This window comes from Uloborus diversus, chromosome 5 (assembly GCF_026930045.1).
Source record: "Uloborus diversus isolate 005 chromosome 5, Udiv.v.3.1, whole genome shotgun sequence".
Lineage (NCBI taxonomy): Eukaryota > Metazoa > Arthropoda > Arachnida > Araneae > Uloboridae > Uloborus > Uloborus diversus.
Window position 1 is genome coordinate 16,824,250 of NC_072735.1, and position 19,842 is coordinate 16,844,091.

Sequence of the window (19,842 nt, forward strand, 5' to 3'; positions counted from 1 at the left end):
AGTATAATCATGAACTTTGTAGACCTATTATATCTATTTACTAATTCTATTAAGTATTACCGAATATTCCATTGAAGAGGTTTTCATGATCTCTATTCATAGATCTCTAATACTAACATTTCAATAATGCATCACAAACACTAAGTTCGGCGAGTTCTAGTAGAATCTATTAGATCACATCTAACTAACTTCCTATTAATCCATTCCAAAAACTGTGAATGGCTATCTCGATGGCTGAAAAAGCCAAGAGCCGAAAACCCCAACTGCAAACTGCAAGTTGGCAAACTAAAACATCTATCGTAGATGCCAGAAGTGAAAAAGAGAAAGAGTCATATCGCACGAGCGTATAAATACTGCTTTCCCAATTAGCATAACGCGTCATCTCAAGTTCGACACGTGCGGAAAAGACGTGTGCAAAAAGCTTCCAGAATGCCTGAGAACAAGTGACGTCATCTGACCTTCAATTCGCCGGGAAGCGAAAACAGATTCACTCATTGTTTACGTTTTCATCTGAAGTTGAAGTACGCGGGAAGAATCGCTTGTCAAAGCGAAAAGGATATTACAACGCGAACAACGCTAACATGCATAGTAAGTTTACAATTAAATAGCTTTAGTTTGTAAATGATGAGATACATATAATTAAATAATAACATTGTACTTAGGATAAACTTAGTGTTTATCACGTATAATGGAGAAATTACATGAAATTTGCTGTTTTCCATCCTAACCAAAATAATTAATTTTATTTTAAAATTTTAATTTTTCAGTGTTAAGTTGTACTTTACGATTAAGCAAATCATTAAGTTAAATTCCGAAGTCTCTAAGTGGTCTAGTTTCTGAGATATAAGCGAAAGCAGGCCTCAGATTTTTTTGTGACAGTCAGGTCAACTATAATAAAAGTGCTTAAAAAAAGAATGTACAGTTGGATCCCAACTTACGCAAGGGATGCGTTCCAAGACCACTCGCGCAAGTCGAAATTTTGCGTTGTGAAACATCCATATGTTTAGAAATTTTTTATAAGCATACCCAATTATTTCGGACATGTGTTAACACCCCTTAAAATGTTTAAAACCATTTCTTAACTATATATTACCATATCTTTCATAAAGAAATGTTTTTTTACTATATTTTAGAAAAAGCGTTACAATTTAACATAAATTACTGCTATGAAGCACAAAATCAATGAATTAAAACAGTACGGTACATACATTACTGCATTATAATAGCACTGAACAATAGATACCGTAAACTTAATTATAATTTTTTAAATGATGAAGATGATAGTTTATGCAGTGTGGGAACACCCCTCTGTCTGTTCTCTTTAAGCCACGATGAAAGAGCAGCTTCTAGTTTCATGATGTTAGTATTTTATTCAGACACTACTCTGCAAGCTTCAGTATTAAAACTAAGTTCTGACCTTTTACGGATTTCCTTTTCTTGGATTTTAATTGCACGTATCGAGGATTCAGTCATACCTAATTGCCGTGCTACCTTCGATCTACTTTTTAACTGTTCAAGCATATTGAGAATCTTGACCTTTTTTTTAATGGTCAGAAACTTTCTCATTTTCTTTCCACTTTTGCCAACTTTAAATGAAAAAGCGGGTTTGGGAACCATTCTATTTCATCAACGTTCATATGTAAAATTAAAAAAAAAAAGAAAAAAAAATTTAGAATCAGAGCGGTTATTTGTATAAACTAAAGCAAAGCGTTGCTTAGGTTTAGCCTAATACTGTGTTTGAACTTTCACTTTCAGTGATGTTAAAGGGATGAAAGTCCATTCACAAAACCAATATTTAGTGTCAGTGAAGAGCATTCTAACGCTCCGCCGCTCCTTTCCAAAAAAATTTCATGTTGCAGGCGAGCAATTTGCATCAGCAATGAAAAAATTCATTACTTTTAGGAAAAACTCGCATTATAGCCATTTCGCGTAAGTCGGATCACAATGTAGCGGGATCCGACTGTATTAATGCAAAATTGATAATATATCGCTCCCTATCATCTTAATGTTGTGACTAAGAAAATTAGGTGGTTAAGGGGATAGTTTTTAGTATGAAGGTTTCATATTTAGCGTATTAACTATCCTAATGAGCCCTTTCAAAACTTATTTTATAAACTCTATTTTTTCATGTTTGGGTTTATTGTGAAGTTTTATTTATTTATTTTATTTTAATTTTATGTATTTATTTATTTATTTATTTTTTGCTCTTCATGCCAGTTACTATTAAAACTATCATCTCACAAAATATTTCCAATATATTTCCAATAGCTCTAGAGCTTAATTTATTACTAGAGAGGGGGGAGGGGGTAAGATGCTTAGAAGGTACTGGTGAATTGTAGATAAGACTAAAAGAAAAAAGGTGGAAGTGCTGACTGTCGACATGGACTATAAAAAGTATGTTGAGAAAGTCAAGCCAAATTAAAAATGATAATTCTCTTATTCGGTCTTATTATTTCTGTTTCTCAAAACTTTTTACCATTCTAACATTTTGACAGTTTTTAGTCTCTTACAATAAAGAAAATAAGCACATAGAAAGAGTTTTAAACGTTAAGCATTAAATGTATACCATTTGGCTGTAATTGATTGGAAACTGATCATAATTACAAACTTATAAAATAAATTGCTGTCATGCGTTTTACCATTCTAAAGGATCACTTAGCAAACTTAGCAATACATAAAGGAACAAGTTTCTGGTTACACTTAATCCTAGTAAAATACAGTTTTTAGTTTATCAATTTATTTATTTGTTTGAAGTTTTCAAGCCCATCGCTTTATTTTTTTTTGGGGGGGGGGGGAGGGATTATTTAGTCTAGTAAGAAGCTTTTGTTTTTTTTTCTTTCATGGTTTAAAAATATCGTTCCTCAAAAAAAAAATTTAGCTCTTTGCCTCTCACTTGCATGATTTAATTATGAAGTACTGTTTTAAAAAAATAAATAAAACTTTCATGATATTTATTTCAGATTTATTACAACTTTGCGTGGACATGTGCAATGTGTTTATCAAATTGCTTGGTCTGCTGACAGTAGATTACTTGTTAGTGGAAGTGCTGACTCTACTTTGAAAGTGTGGGACTTAACAACCGACAAAATAACAGACAAAATAAAACCGCTTGATTTGCCAGGCCATGCTGATGAGGTAGAATTGTTTTTGATGGTTATTCATGAGCTAAATCGGATCTAATTCCTTTTACTTTGTTTCAATTACAGATAATAAATTTGGCAAAACTGTTAGTTTTAACTCAGTCACTTGGCTCAGATCCAGTACAGAAGAAAAATAAAGTTAATGTTGCCTACTGCCTTAATTTTTAAACTTATATATTAATTGATCAGATATAAATGTAATGATTATAATATGTACTTATCTATTATGCATTAACTGAGACAAATATGTCATTAAAAGTTTGTAAAAATCCGAAAATATCAAAGAGGATTAAGCCTCAGCAGCTTAGTTATGAGTGAAACATTGCAGCTCCTTCAGCTTTATGTTCTATTACCTTTTGGAATTAATGACTGCATACTTGCCAACTCTACTGTTTTTACCGGGAGACTCCCGTTTTTTGCTTCCATCTCCTGATTTCCCGTTTTTTACGATTTTATCCCGTTTTTGCAGGTTTTTCAGTAAATCATCAAAAAGTTTCACTTTCTTCTTAATAGAGGGAGCCCTTTTCTACTCTACCAATGTCAGGGATTTTTCCTACCAATGTTAAGAATTTTTCCAATTAATGGCTCTTTTAGTAAAAATTAATTTTTTAGAAGCTTTCCACAGTGCTTTGCCGAAAATTGCAGCCAAATTCAATCTTTTTGCATCTTGAAATTATTTCAATTATTTTTAATGTTTGAAGTTATTTTAACATGTGCTATCCTATACCTTCTTATTTTATATTGTATTTTCATTATATATTGATTTCCCTTTTTTTTCGGATTTTAGTAATTAAATTTTTATAGCTACTTTTCTGGTAGAGACTGGAGAATGTACGAAACTTTAAGCAAATTCACTCCTTATTATTTAGTTTTTCCTTTGCAGTATATTTTTCTTGCTGCTACCAATTTGCTTAAATCTGCAAAAAATCTCCATTTCACTTTAAATTTAGTATTCATGTTATTTAAAAGCATAATTTATTAATTCTGTCGCGAGGATATGTCGATGGTGAATCACCTATATACCTCTAGTAAAATCTCCTGTTTTTTTCCTTCGAAGGTTGGCAACTATGTGACTGTTAATTTTACTATAAATATTTCTATAAAAAGTTGTAATTTAATGTGTTAGGATCCGTGATTTTTAGCTTTTTTAATTTTACTTGATTTTCCTCATTTTCAAGCAGTTGTTTTTTCTTTTTTTCGGAGTTGTTGATCTAGTTCCATCTATAGGTTTATGTTAAAAGAGAATAAACAAATAAATTGATTTAGTCTGAAATCTTGAAAAAATAAAATAGACCCAAAGACTGCCTCAGTCTTCCGTTTTCAAATTTTTTGTTCATCTTTTTTTCTATTTCATTTAGAGCAACTGAACATTAAAGTATGCAATCCATTACCTTCTTAGCAAAAATGGAAACTTTTAGCCATTGTGTTCAAATTTTAGATGAATATTTGTAAACCTCATTTCTCTTTAAATCTTAGATTTTTCATGCGTGTGGAAGCAATATACAAAAAATAGCACCTTAACTGGTGTCCTTTATGAAACCAGAAGCAATAGAGCTTTGACTGGACTAAAAGTAAAGTTGAATTCAGGTTATTCGTTTAAATGATGATTTAAAATAACGTCATTTGAGTATTCTTTATGTTAGATAGATGCTTATTTCTAAATTTGACAATGTGTAGTCATTAAGCATCAAGTATTCAATTAAAATTGGCTCATTTGAGGCAAAATTCTTGTATTTAACATTAATGATTAAAGCAGTAGTTCTTAAATGTAAATTATGATTTTACTGCAAATTCATGACTATTAAATTGGACTATACATCCAGTTCCTGTTTAATCCAACTACGAAATTGCCTCGTTACCCTTTAAGTGAATATTTACACATTTCTAAAACCACATATTTATTTTCAGACAACAATCACAACACATCTACACTTAACAACACAAAGTTCTATTCTACCAACGTAACTACGCACATCATAGATCGGGAGCAGTCAGCGCCCTCTATACTGTCATTCCTTTGATTTACAACATCCTCGCCCCCGATGAACAACTGGTTCAGAATTCTCAGATTTACATGATAAACAATATGCATAATATTAAACAAATAAAATACTAATATACAAATGAAATATTAACTAAGCTAATGAATAAAATGTAAATAACTCAATTAAATTTTTAGAGTTCCACAATAATTTTTACATTTTAAACAATGTTCACTGTTCAGTTAGGAATTTCTAAATTATGGAGCAGTTGAATTGGACGTCGGAGAACACCTTTTTCAGTCTTAACAGTACATGCTCTAATTTTTTTCTCTACCTATGAATGTTTCTGTTATCTTACCTAATTTCCATAGGTTGCGTGGAGAATGTTCATCGAAGATCAACACTATATTGTTTACCTTGAACTCGGAACACTTGTTCGGTTGCACTAAATTTGCAGATCTCAGATTTAGCAAATAGTCCTTTTGCCATCTTACCCAAAATCTATTCAAAATATTTTCGCGATAATTAAACCTTTTTATTGACACCTTACTTGTAGTACTGTTGATGTCATCACTTGTCAGTTTCACAGTTGGTAAGGACATAAGTCGTTTTCCCACAAGGAAATGAGCAGGCGTTAAAGGAAGCGGTTCATTAGCATCAGAATTGGTAAATGTTAATGGACGAGAGTTGATGACTGATTCAATTTCTATTAGAACAGTTTCTAGTTCTTCAGTTGATAAAGATGATTTTCTAGTTGTCTTTCGCAATAAAGTTTTCACTGAACGCACCATTCTCTCGTAGAATCCACCCCACCACGCTCCTTTAGGGACGATGTACTTCCAGATGATACCCTTTGAAGAATAATATTCCTTCACTTTAGTATCACTAATCACCTTCCAAATTATCTGTAACTCTGTTTCAGCGCATTTAAATGTCTTTGCGTTATCCGAGTAAATGATAGAACAAAGTCCTCTTCTAGATATAAATCTGCGAAGCGCAAGTAGAAACATTTCCGTAGTCAAATTAGTGACTAATTCTAGATGCAGTGCTCTTGTAACTGCACATGTGCACAAAAGAATATAATACTTTTCAGTACTGATTTTCACATAGAGAGGGCCAGCAAAGTCTAATCCTGTTGTAGCAAAGGGCGGCGACTGTTCAATCCTATCTGCTGGGAGAGGAGCGATCATTTGAGTTCCTGGACGTGCATTATACCGTTTGCAAATAATGCATTTCTTCAAATTTGACGTGATAATCTGTCTTGCTTTCACTAGCCAATACCTTTCCCGAACTTGAATTAAAGTGTCGTTTATTCCGGAGTGCATAACCTTTTCATGACAATCCTTAACAATTAATTCTGAGAGCTTACTTTTCGATGGTAAAATCTTCGGATGTTTTTCCTCATAACTCAAATTTGACTTCTGCAATCTTCCTCCAAGCAGCAGTATCCCTTTATCGCTTAAGAAAGGATTTAAATCTCGGATCCTTGATTCTTTTGAAACAGATTTACCGTTCTTCAAGTTTTCTAATTCTGCAGCATAATACTCTGACTGAATTTTTCTTATCCAAAATTCTTCAGTTTCTTCTAATTCTTCAGCTGTTAATGGTGTTAGAATTCTGTCTTTTTTCTTCTTTCGTACATTGCTTGCAAATCTTCTTACCCATGCAGTTATTCTGTACAGTCTTTTCAGGGAGCTGAATTTATTCAATAACAAGCTAAAATCGTCTTCATATACATAATTCACTAACACTTGATATTTCGATCTTCTTTCCGTGTCAACAATTTCTTTCTTCGTAATTTCTTTAGATTCTGGCCAATTTTCTTTAGGTAATGTCAACCACGAAGGACCTTTCCATAAATTCTGATTATTCACTAGTTCATTTGCACCGCAGCCTCTGGACACTATATCCCCAGGGTTCTGTGATCCTTTACAATGTTTCCAGTTCTGAGGGTTTGTCAAGCCTTGAATTTCACATACTCTGTTGCAAATAAAAGGTTTCCATTGCTTTGCATGTCCGCGAATCCAGCTTAGAGCAACTGTTGAATCCGACCACATAACATAATTACTTCCAACTTCAAATACCTTCCTTAGTGTGTCTAAAATTCTTGCTCCAACTAATGTTGCTAATAATTCCAATCTTGGTATACTTAACCTTTTAATGGGTGCAACTCGTGCCTTCGACGTTACAAAGCTTACTCCAAATTTTCCTTCTTTAATCTTGTAACGAATATAGGCAACAGCTCCATACGCATCTTCACTCGCATCACAGAATATGTGAATTTCATTTTCAAAGCAAATTTCATTTGTCTGAAAAGGAATATAGCATCTTGGTACCGTCAAGTTTTCCAGTTGAGGAACCTCCAAAATCCATTTTTCCCACTTTATTTTCAATTCTTCAGTTAATTCTTCATCCCAATCTAATCCTTGTTCCCAAATTTCTTGCAACAAAATCTTGATTCTTATAGTGAATGCAGCTATTATCCCAATCGGGTCAAATATTTTGCAAGATAGTTGCAGTACACTTCTTTTAGTATTCTTTGCATCTTCTAACAATTTCATCAGTTGAGATAAATCTAACTTAAATTCATCTGTTGCTGTATTCCACGTTACACCAAGAACTTTTATCGGTATAAGATTTTCAGAAATTTTCTCAAATCCATTTTCTTCCCATATACGGCACAGTTCTTTTGAATTTGTTCTCCATTTTCGTAAATTCATGTTTGCATCTTTCAAAATTTCTCTGGTGTCCCTTGACAGGTCATAAGCTTCATCAATTCTGTTAGATCCACAGATAAAATCATCTGCATAAAGATGTTCATTTAAAGCAGAATAAGCTACCGGATGAGATTTCTTATACTTATTTATGTGATATTTAACTGTTCCTGCCAAATGAAAAGGAGAAGATTTTACGCCGAAGGTAACCCTTTTGTTTTTCCATATTTGCAACTTCTTTTGGGGTAATTCATCAAACCACAAAAAACGTTGACAGTCTCTATTTTCTTCGGAAATAACTATCTGAAGAAAGGCCTTTTCTATGTCAGAAATCATTCCAATTTTATAGTTTCTAAACTTCAAAAGAAGCGTCAATAAATTTGGATTCAAATTAGGACCAGCAAATAAATTGTCATTTAAAGAAAAGCAATTATTTTCCTTAGCAGATGCATTAAACACAATTCGTGTTTTGGTAGTTTCCTTGTCATTTCGTATGACTGGATGATGTGGCATATAATTGCAACAATTTGTATCAACATCTTCTTTAACTTCTTCAATCACATTTTCCTTCTCTTGCTCCTGAAGGATTTCTTCATAATTTTTAAGCAAGGACGGATCACTAATAAATCTTCTTGTTAAAGAAACTAAACATTTTCTTGCAAAATTAAAATTACTAGAAAGATTAATTTCTTCCTTAAATGGTAATTTTACTTCGTATCTTCCGTTTTTAAATTTAATATCCCTATTAAACTGTTCCAATGTCTCCAATTCTAAAGCTGAAGTTTCATCTGTATGTTTTATTCCTAGACTTTCAACTTCCCAAAACCGTCTTATTTGCCGATTTAAATCAAGTTCATTGCGTACTTCATTAGCCTTCAAATCATTAATAAATTCATCTTCACAGAAACATAAATTCTGAATAATGGAACTCTGTTTATTCTCAATTGCGTTGCTTACGCCTGATACACAAAATCCGAAAAGAGTTACAACGCAATACAAATCTTTATTCAACCTTCTAATATTCCCCGAATGAATTTTCCAGTATACATCAGCTCCAATGAGAATATTTATTACCCTATCCTTTTTACTAAACAAGTTAGGAATATAAATTTGGTTTCTTTTCAACAGCTTTCTAAGTGATTCATCTGGTGGTGGCATATAGGCATTAGTAATGTGATCAGAAATCAAAACTTCAATCTGAAGGGTTCTATCTGGGAACTGTAAATGGCTTATCGTGACCTCGGATACATCATAAATCTTTTCTTTAGGATCGCGGTTTCCAAAAGTATAAACAATTAAATGTTCCTTTCGTATTACTGGTAAATGCAAATGCTCTGCTAAATCTCTAGTGATGAAACTGCGCATAGACGCTGAGTCACAAAGAACATAAATACTCTCATAATTTATTGCCGAATGAGCATTGGCTTCTAACACTTGTAGCAAAACTGACCTTGAACTCTTTCTTTCCCTTTCATGTATACTTGCAACTAATGTTGTCGGTTTATCGTGGCTTTCATGATCCATTTCTAGGGGTTTTTCCTTTTCTTTTCCCGCTTTAAAAGAGTTTTGATTTTGAAAACAAATTGTTTCGTGATGAGTTCTGCTATTACATTTCTTGCAAGGATTTATTTTACTTTTACACTGAAAACCTAAATGCGAACGGCGAAAGCATTTATGGCATCTTCCTTCATTTTTTAATATTATTCGTTTTTCTGAAGCAGGAATATTTTCACAAAGAAAAGAATCATGACTACTTTTACAGAAACAACAATTAAAATTAACACTAGTTGAAAACGCAGCTGTTGGGTTAGAATGCATTGTGCTTCGTTTAATTTCATTTCGCGAATTTGAAGGAACATTTACATTTTTCGTTTTTCTTGAATTATTCAGCAAATTATTTGCTTCCCTGCATTCTACCTCTCTTTTAATGAATTTAATTAATTCCTTTAAATCAAAATTTACATCAGATGAACGTGACTTGTTATATTCCAAACTAACATTTTCTGGAATTATCTTTAAAATAATTGGAACTAATAAATGTCCGACACTTTTAGAATCAATACTAAGACCTTCTAATGAACGTATGTTAATTTCTAATTGATCATAAAGATATCTGAAGGCTTTAGTGTTCCATGCATTCCTTACTGGTTCAAGATTTAAAATTTTATTCATATGAGTATTAATAACAATATCTTGCCTTCCAAATCTATTCGTAAGTAACTCTACACTTTTTTCATAATTTTCTTTAGTGATAGAAAACCCTTGAATAGCGCTTAATGCTACTCCACCCAAAAGACTTTTTAAATAAGTAAACTTTTGAATGTCATTTAATTCTTCGTTTTCATGAATTGTTGTGTTGTATTGGTTCCAAAAATCTAGCCATACACTAGGAACACCATAAAATTTTGTTAGAGAAATCTTAGGTAGTTTTACACATTTGGAATCATTACTAATTGCAGGTCTTTCATAATTGGTAGTATTTAATGATTCACTTGAAATATTAGATTTGGTTTCAACATTAGCATTTTCTTTTAATAACCTAGAAAATTCTAGACTTCCATTTAATTATCTTTTTGGAATAATCTTCACTTACAGTAATTTCTGCTTCGATTTCACCTTCTTCAAGCACAGTTTCTATACTATTATTTAAATATTTTAAATTGTCATACTTGTCATTCAATTGATCATTTAAATCTTTAAGTTCTTCTAATTTATCAGTTATTTCTATGTTGCTATCATTAATTAAACCTTCAATTCTATTCAATAATTTTGTTGTCAAAGATCTGAGGATAGTTCTTTTTTTCTTTAATTTTTCTTTATCACCCTCCATAATTTATCTTTCAAATATTCACTTACCTCTAATTTTAATTTCAATCTCGTAGTCCCACATTCGAGCGCCAAAAATATTAAATTGGACTATTCATCCAGTTCCTGTTTAATCCAACTACGAAATTGCCTCGTTACCCTTTAAGTGAATATTTACACATTTCTAAAACCACATATTTATTTTCAGACAACAATCACAACACATCTACACTTAACAACACAAAGTTCTATTCTACCAACGTAACTACGCACATCAGAGATCGGGAGCAGTCAGCGCCCTCTATACTGTTATTCCTTTGATTTACAACAATGACTTCTAATGTGTTTGATTTTTTTTTCTTTTGTGCTACGTAAAAGCTTTGTAATTCAGGAGTTATTTTGAAAATAAGCAAGCTTAGTGTTAAATGTCAGTAAAAAATGGGGAAATATTTCAAAACATCAGTTTATCGAGTGAACAAGTTTTTAAAAGACCTGTTCTCTGTATAAACCTTTTTCTCTTGTATGTATTAACACTCCTGCAATCAATCAGTGCTCTTTTGATTCATTAGATTTATGCTGTTGACTGGAGTCCTGATGGACAAAGAGTTGTTAGCGGAGGAAAAGATAAAGTAATCAAAATGTGAGTGATTTCTTAATTTTTTCTGTAATCCTTCCAAAATTTTGTATATCCTATTTTTAACCAACCTCAGAAAAGAATTATTTATGTATTTGTTTTTGATTTTTTGTCCATTTATAACTTTTCAGTAAACTTAATTGGTTCCTTTTTTCAATTTACAATACTATCTGTTTTGAGCATTTTTTTTCCCCAATTCTGTCTTGGATACATTTTTCTTTTTCAATTTTTTTTTTTAACTATCTTCCAATTTAACCATTTGCTAGTTAAAAAAATTACTGCTCTATTCAGGGCCGGATTTGGAAGTGTGGAGGCCCCGGGGCAACAAAGGAGTGGAGGTACCTAATCAGGATTCAAAATGATCATCATATTTTTGAAAATATCCGATACGTTGATATGTATCCGAATATTTTGATAATATGTAAAAATCTGATATTTTCGACCCGTGAAAGTTAGGATATATTTTTTAAAAATATTATTGTGGGGGCCTCTTTGTTGTGGAGGCCCTGGGGCAGTAGCCCCGCCTGCCCTCCCCTAAATCCGGCCCTGGCTCTATTGCTTGAAGCTTATCTTCATGCCTAAAATCATTTCATTCTTTCATTCCTACTTGTTTTTCCTTTTTATATTAAGCTCTTGAAATAGTCTCTTAGTACTAAATATACTTTTACTCATTGCTTTTTATTTTTTTTCGTTTAATGTTTATGCATAAGCTATGTACTCTTAATTATGTGTCTGCCTCAGATTGATTATTGTTTTTGTTTTTTTAAATTATTATACATACTTCCCCATTTTACTTGAAATCCTAATTAAATATATGTGGTTTTATTAGTTATATATAGATCCTTTTCGTGATATTTAAAATTTTATTGCTTTCAGTAACTTATTAAGTTTTTTATTTTTAACCTGGAAAAAAAATATATAAAACGTAATTTGTGTACCATTTGTTTTCTACTTGAACAAATCTTTTCAAAAAGAAAAAAGAAAGGAAAATTCATTGAAATTTGCAAGCATGTTTCATAATTTCTAAGCAACCTTTCTTGACTACAAAAAAAAAAAAAAAAAAAAAAATCCTTGAAACTCAAAATAACGGCTGTGCAATTTTATTTGCAAATGTGTGCTCTATTCATGTTTGATTTTTCAATCTATTAATTTGCAAAAAGGTGTGGTATGTAACCAGCTGCTGTCTAGCTGTTTTAAGCTTATTGGTTTTTTTATTATCTTATTAGGTCTGCTTAGACAACATCACAGATAAACAATAATTTCTATTACATTTTCTAAAAAGTATGTGAGGCAGATATAACTCACACATTAGTTTTAAGTTTAGTTCTGTACTACTCTGAGCATACTTGTAAATCAAAAGCTTTTTTTTTACGTTTTTAACAAACTTTATTTTTGTTTCAGATGGCGAACGTAGATGCATTCCTAATCAGCAATTCATTTTAAAACATTGTAAATATATTTTTTTGGAAAACAATAAATTGCATTGTATTCACTTGTTGCTCATTCCTGAAGCACTTTGCTGGATATTTATAGAAAAGAAAAATTCCCATTATAGATTGATGAAATTTCATATAGTTTACTAGTAACAAAAAATAATTATTCTTTCATTAATGATTTTGCTTTTATATTTCCATTTTAATAGTTCAAAAGTTACATTTACAAAATGTTCACATCAAAGAGAAGTTTCTGCTGTTTACTGGTTAGATACTAATTATGAATTATTATTTTTTTCATGTAAAATATATTAAGTCTTCCTACAAAAGAAAAAAAATGAATCATGTTATTGTATTGTGCAATTTTTGCATTGAAGACTTTAAAATAGAATTTTTTTTCTGCACAAGTGTTTATCTTAATTGTTTGTATAAACTTTATGCGGTGAAACATTTCTCCTGTGTTGGATTTGTTAAATTTTTAAAAGATGTGTGAGATAAATAAACTTTTACACAGATATGCGAAGAAAATTTTCAAAAACATCAAAGTGCATTCATTTGTTCTTATTGTTCAATTAATTCTTTTGATAATTTTTTTGCTTGTGACAACTAGCACAAGATGTACTAGCATGATCGAATCATTAATAGTTGCTAGTTATCTCAGTCATATTTTCATAAAGGAAGCTCTTAATTTGAGATTATTGCTGTAAAAAGAAATATATATATATATATATATATATATATATATATATATATATATATATATATATACCAACAAGTTTCAAAATTGATGACCATTTAGGAGGCTAAATTAATGAAATATTTCTTTTTGAAAATTCCTCTGCAAACATGAAAGCAGGAGCATCAGTACAGTTTGTGAGTCCTTTGACAAGTGTGAACACATGCCATGCCATGTCTCCTCATGGAAAAATTGAAATTGAAATAAAAGAAAACATTAAAGATTATTGAAGATGTTAATCCCTTTTGTCATTTAAAAACTATTAATGTACAGAATTATCGTATTACAAAATAAAGTTTTATTTTCAATAATAGTTGTACTGGGGAGGATTTTTGTTAAAAAAGGAAGCGTGAAAAAAATGTTATTCTGTTACTTCTTTTTGTCAGCATTGAGTCCAAAACACGTTTCTTCAAATATCTCAAAAGCTCATTTCTGCAGATACTGCCGTTTACCTGCCCATGGCAGTGCAATTTCAAAATACTTTATAGCCAAAATTTCACTGTACCAGAGGTTGGCATTAACTGCTTTGCTTTGGATATATAATTTAGTTTCTTTTCATTCTTAAATGAATTTCTATATGCTGCCGTACAAAATATCTAGGAAATTAAACTTTTGTAATATCTACAATATGGATATTATAATTAATTGAAAATTTGGATTTGTTGTGCTGGAGCTTGTAACATGGCAGGTTAATTCGTTCGGAAACAAAATTGTTTTAAAATATGATATCCTATATTCAATTCACTATATTGGTACATCACTAAAATTTGCAATAAAGTACAGTCAAACACCGTTAACACGAACTCGCATAACACGAAATAAATATCATTCCCGGTCAGATAAAGCTACAAAATAGTGTTAAATCAATCGCTTAACATGAAGAGGATTTAGACGAAATCCTGCATAAGACAAAGAAGAATTTTTTGTCTTGGAGAAAAAAGGGAAAAGAGAAAAGAAAATTCCCATACTTTTACATGAAATTACTTTTGAAAGTCGAAAGATCTGCACTTGAACACAAGCGACATGGATGGTAGCGAGAAAATTCCTCTCCTTGTGTAGGAAAATTTGGAAAACCACGTTGCTTCAAGAAAGTACAAATTTTAGCTGTAGACTATGACAGTAAAAAAGAATGGATGAAAAGTGAAATCTTCACCAAGTGGCTAACAAACATAGACACAAAATTTCATCGTGAAAAAAAAAAGTCTAACTCTGGACACCTGTTCTGCTCGTGTAGAGATTTAAGGTCTAAAAGCGATTAAGTTTTTTTACCCGTTAACACTACAGTGAAAATGCAGTCTTGCGATCAAGGAAAAATCAGATGTTAAAAAATGCACTGTCGTAGAGAAATGGACCGAATAGTCATTGCCTGTTTCGAATTACTTGTTTTTCTTAATTTAAATGCTTGAGTGTACATTTTTGTACAAAGGTACTTAGGTTCCTAATATTTTCTGAGACCTAAATACAAAACAATTTATTTAAACAAAATCCGATAAACGTCGAAATCTGTTAACGCGAAATTCGGTTAACACGAAATATTTTGACGTCCCCGTCGAGTTTGTGTTAACAAGGTTTGACTTTAACATCAAAGATGCAATGTTTTACTTTCAGATATTTTTTGAAGCATTATACTCCATTTAAAGAGTTAGAAAACTAATGAAAAAACTTAGAAATAATGTTGCTCAAAGTGTTTTTTTCATTACCTAATATTTGCATACAATAGATTTTAATAAAGATAGAAAAATTGCACAGAGGAGTGCAAGAAATGCCTGGAATGTGTCAATGTGGATTTTTGTAAATGAAATGTGCATGCTTAAAGAATAACTTCTTACAATATTAACGGAATTATTTTTTCAACTGCAATCAGGATGTTCCATTATTGTAAATGCTCAGTTATGTAACTCAGAATCAGAAGGATATAAGTCACATAATAATAATTTTATGCGAGAGGAGGAAATCATTTTTCTGGTGCATGCAAAGGATGGGACGTGCGCTCTTTTAACCCTGGTAAAAAATTTTAAAAGTATTTTTTTAAAGAATTTCATTCACATGGCTCGATGCAGAATGGGCTTCTACATACAATGCACTAATAAACATAAAATCGCAGTTTTTTGACTTGTGTCACTCTGGCTCTCAGGTACAGAATTGTCAGCTTCATGAGCACAAGAAAGTTCCAGCTAACAAAATAGAAAATTCTGGGCAAAAGCTGTTGAATTTTAGCACTAAAAATTCATTTTTAATAGCAACAGTTGTATTTGAAACAATATGCAGGGGAAAAAAAACTTGATCATTCGGCAGGCAATCATGTAACTCTTTTAGGAAGAAAATAGAAGTTAATAGAATTATCAGTCTTAGGCAAAAATGATTTTTAAGGCAAAATTTTCTTAGATATTTGTGAAAAGTTTTGATAATAGTTGGGGGAAACCTAAGTTGGCAGCATTGCAAAGACTCTGCAGATTCTAATTATGAATTTTTTAGAGACTAATAGTCTGTTGACTAGTTTGCAGTATGGGTTCAGGAAAGTAAATCATGCGCTACTAATTTATTGCATCTCTATGACAATGTTACCTTGGCTTTAGATAATGAAAAGTGTGTGGATGTTGTTTATATTGATTTACGAAAAGCTTTTGATAAGGTGCCGCATGTTGCTCTTCTCAGCAAGTTAGCTGATATAGAAATAGGAGGAAAAGCTTTACTTTGGGTTAGAAATTGGCTGACTGGAAGGAAACAAAGAGTAGTTGTGAGGGAAATCATTCTAAATGGAGTGATGTTTTAAGTGGGGTTCCATGGGGTTTAGTTTTAGGGCCTCTCTTGTTTATTATTTTTATGAATGACATCAATGAGAATATTTCTGGAAGCATGAATTGTTTTGCTGATGATGTAAAAGTTATGGGGATTTTAGAAAATGAAGAACAGGTATAACAACTTCAAGAGGATCAGATGGGACATGATTCAGTTGTTTAAATTTATCAAAATGGATGATGTTAATGGATTAAATTTTTGCACCGAAAGCAGGATGAAGGGTCATTGTTTTAAGCTATTCAAATCTCAGGCTAACCTGGAAATAAGGAAAAACTACTACAGGGTTCGTACGCCCTTGAAAAACCTTGAAAAGTGCTTGGAAAAAAAAAGTTCATTTTCAAGTGCTTGAAAACCTTGAAAAAGTTTTAAAACCTTGAAAAAGTTTCTTAGTGCTTAAATTCTCTCAAAAATCAACGAATTGTGCTTAGAAGTTTAAAAAAAGTATTTCACCAATGCAATTTTCTGAACATGTGTTCAGTATGCAACATCGCGAAAAATTGCTTACAATTGAAAGATATTTTGACATATGGTACCTTAGATTAGTTTATTTTTTGCTTAATTTCATTAATTAACAAAAAATTATTTTGGTAACCATGACAACATTGAACTTACTCGGGTTTCGCGGAAAATTACTCTTGTGTTTGAAATTTCAATCTTTTTGCATCCTGCAAATATTTAGATATTTTGGCTAATCAAATGTTAATTTCGCATATGCTACCTTAGATTAGTATATTTTTTGTTTAATTTTAATAAAAAACAAATAAATTTATTTCGTGGGAAACATGCCACGTCGAACGAACTCAGACTTTGCGAAAAATTGCTTCTCGTGTTTGAAATTTCAATTTTTTGCATCTTGCAAATATTTAAATATATTCACTAATTGGATGTTATTTTCATATTTGCTACCGTAGATTAGCATATTTTATGTTTAATTTCAGTAAAATATAAGTTTATTTTATGGGAAACATGACAACATTAAACTTTATTCGCGAAAATTTGATTCCCTTGTTTGAGATTTCAATCCTTTTGCATTTTGTAAATATTTTTATATTTTTGGCAATTAGTAGTTATTTTGACACTGCTACATCAGATTAGCTTATTTTATTTTTTATTTTAATAACTAAAGAGTTAAAGAATTTATTACCTTGGTCTTGTTTAATTATTTGCTTATTTATTTTTGCAATTTTGAATGATTATCTTTACCTAATTTTTGGTCATAACAGATTTAAAAAAAAAAAATTAAATTTCAGCAGTTGAGCACCTAACAAATTAACTTAAAGTTTGTATTTTAAATATAAAGTTGATTTATATAATTTTATTTATAAGTACATCATTTTTTTATGTCTGCTAAAATAATTAAGGTGTATAACAGGGGTGGTTGTGTTATGATTATTCACTTGAAATCCAGTAGTGTTCGTTTTTATGCTTTTACCTCCCTATATCTCCAATTTTCCCCTTTTCCTCAAATGTTCAAAATTACTACTTTATTAAGGTTGTGGGTACTTGGAGCTTACTGAAAGAGGCTTTAATCAGCAAAGGGGTAGATAGCTTAAGGAGGGTCATTCATCTTCATTTGGATCTAATAAATTGACTAGTACCAGCCTAGCTAGGCCCAGTGCCTGTTGCTGGTTATCAACAGGTACTGGGCATGGTATTTCTATGCAGAATATTTTGACTTAATAAACTATTTTATGAATTGTATGCATAGCAAAAGTTATTGTTGTACATATGTATATTCAAGTAATAGGGGTCTTAGTTTTAAAAATTATCCCCCCCCCCCCCTGGCCCCATTTTGCTCTTTGAAACTTTCAGGTAATTTTTTATGAACTCACAAATCACAATTACACCTGAATATTATTGCCTTTCTAAATTTAAATTCTAATTTCAACAATAACCCATTTTTTCCCAAAATAAAACTACTTTTGTCATAATATATGTCAACTTCTTGTAAATCTTTTCAATTTCGAAATATGGCTCTATAAATCTGAACTTGCACATTTATTGTCTATTGCAAGTTAATCAATGAAAGCTGAATAGGCTCAAGTTTGCATTCAGAGTATTTATCACTGCTTAAGCTGCTTTTGTATATTTTGAGGTGTAGAGACTGGACTGTGGATTTTCATAAACTTTTCTTACTTCCTAATTTTTAAATTTACTCGAGGACAGTTGAAATGCCTTATTGGCTGAACAGCTAATATATACATACGAATAATTGATTTGCATACTTATAACTGATTTGCAAACCTAATATTTTTAGAACTTAATAGTGCAAACTAAAATAACTTTCTGGGTAGTGTTTTTGTCCTAACCGCCCTTATATTGTAATAAACCACTGTATTGATATTGAAAATAAATGTTGAAACCGGGGGGTGGGGGAGTGACTTCAAAAACTCCTCTCTGGCAATGCCATTGAACTTGGGTATTTTAGTTTCTTCCCATAAAAGTTAAAAGCACTTATGAAAGGTTTTTTTTTTAAAGTATTAATTTGCTGATTCTAGAAAATATACAAACCTCTGACTGCTGCAACCTTTGAAAAACCTCAAAATTAAACCTCTTGGTATCTGCTTCTCTTTAAGACCAAACTTTTCAAACATTTTCAGAAAAACTTTCAACGCAGTAGATCTTTCATCAAAGCGTCTCTCGTTGTAGAAAAAGCAATTTTGTTTTCCTATACTTTTTTGAAATAATGCCTTATTTCTATGTGTTTGTAGTAAATGAAATCTGCATACAATATTTTTAGTACAAATTTATGATATTGCCTTGAAAACAAAATTTTTTACCTTGAAAAGTACTTGAAAAGTGCTTGAATTTTTTTCTGCTTAAAGGGTATGAACCCTGTACTACTTTAGTAGGGTTGTGGGCACTTGGAACATCTTATTGGAAGAGGACCAAGAGAGTGGATAGCTTTAAGAGGGCCATTGATCTTTATTGAGGACTAATAAATTGACTAGGACCAGCCTAGCTGGGCCAAGAGCCTGTTGCTGGTCATCACATTCGTATTTGTATAATTACAGCATTACTAGGGCCAGTGAGATCCAAGACCATCCACTTGTCAGTTTCGTCAACAGGCCCCCTCCCCCCATAAAATGTATTAAATTTATACTTCTGCAACCCCAAGCAGGCCCCCCTCAACAACCATTCCTTGACTAGGCTGACATGGCCTTTCGTCAGGCCTAAACAATACAACACTAGCAAGTTAGGTTTGAACTAACTTTTACTAAGCAATTCATAAATTGTGGCATTAATGCTCCATAAATCCAGGAAAGTGGAAATAAAAACTAATTTCAAAATTACATGCTTGATAAATTGGGTGTTTTACTTTCCGAAAATTCAGTTAATGAAAAATGTGCAATAGTGCTTTGTTCAAATTAGTGGCGAGAAAGCAAAATAAAATATATATTTGTAGGGAAAAAGACAGCTCTGGAAGCACCTGGTTAAATGATTGATGTAAAGTCTGCAGAAGAAATATTTCAATTTAGTCAATTAATTCAAAAACAGTCATCTGCTATGGTTAATCCCAGGAGATAAAACTTTTATCGGACTCATTGATTCAGTTATATGAGGACGTTACAAAATGCATGAGAAATTGGGCCAAAACT

General features: G+C 31.5%; 1 protein-coding gene across 1 annotated transcript in view; it reads left to right on the plus strand.

The window, feature by feature from the left end:
- LOC129222220 (notchless protein homolog 1-like) overlaps positions 1 to 12,814 on the plus strand; it is a 48,730-nt gene extending 35,916 nt beyond the window's left edge. Inside the window, exons 12-14 of the mRNA XM_054856697.1 lie at positions 2,961 to 3,135; positions 11,211 to 11,281; positions 12,677 to 12,814. Coding sequence (XP_054712672.1) covers positions 2,961 to 3,135; positions 11,211 to 11,281; positions 12,677 to 12,689 — 259 coding nt within the window. The 3' untranslated portion in view covers positions 12,690 to 12,814. The remainder of the gene's footprint in view (positions 1 to 2,960; positions 3,136 to 11,210; positions 11,282 to 12,676) is intronic.
- Positions 12,815 to 19,842: the final 7,028 nt, after the last annotated feature.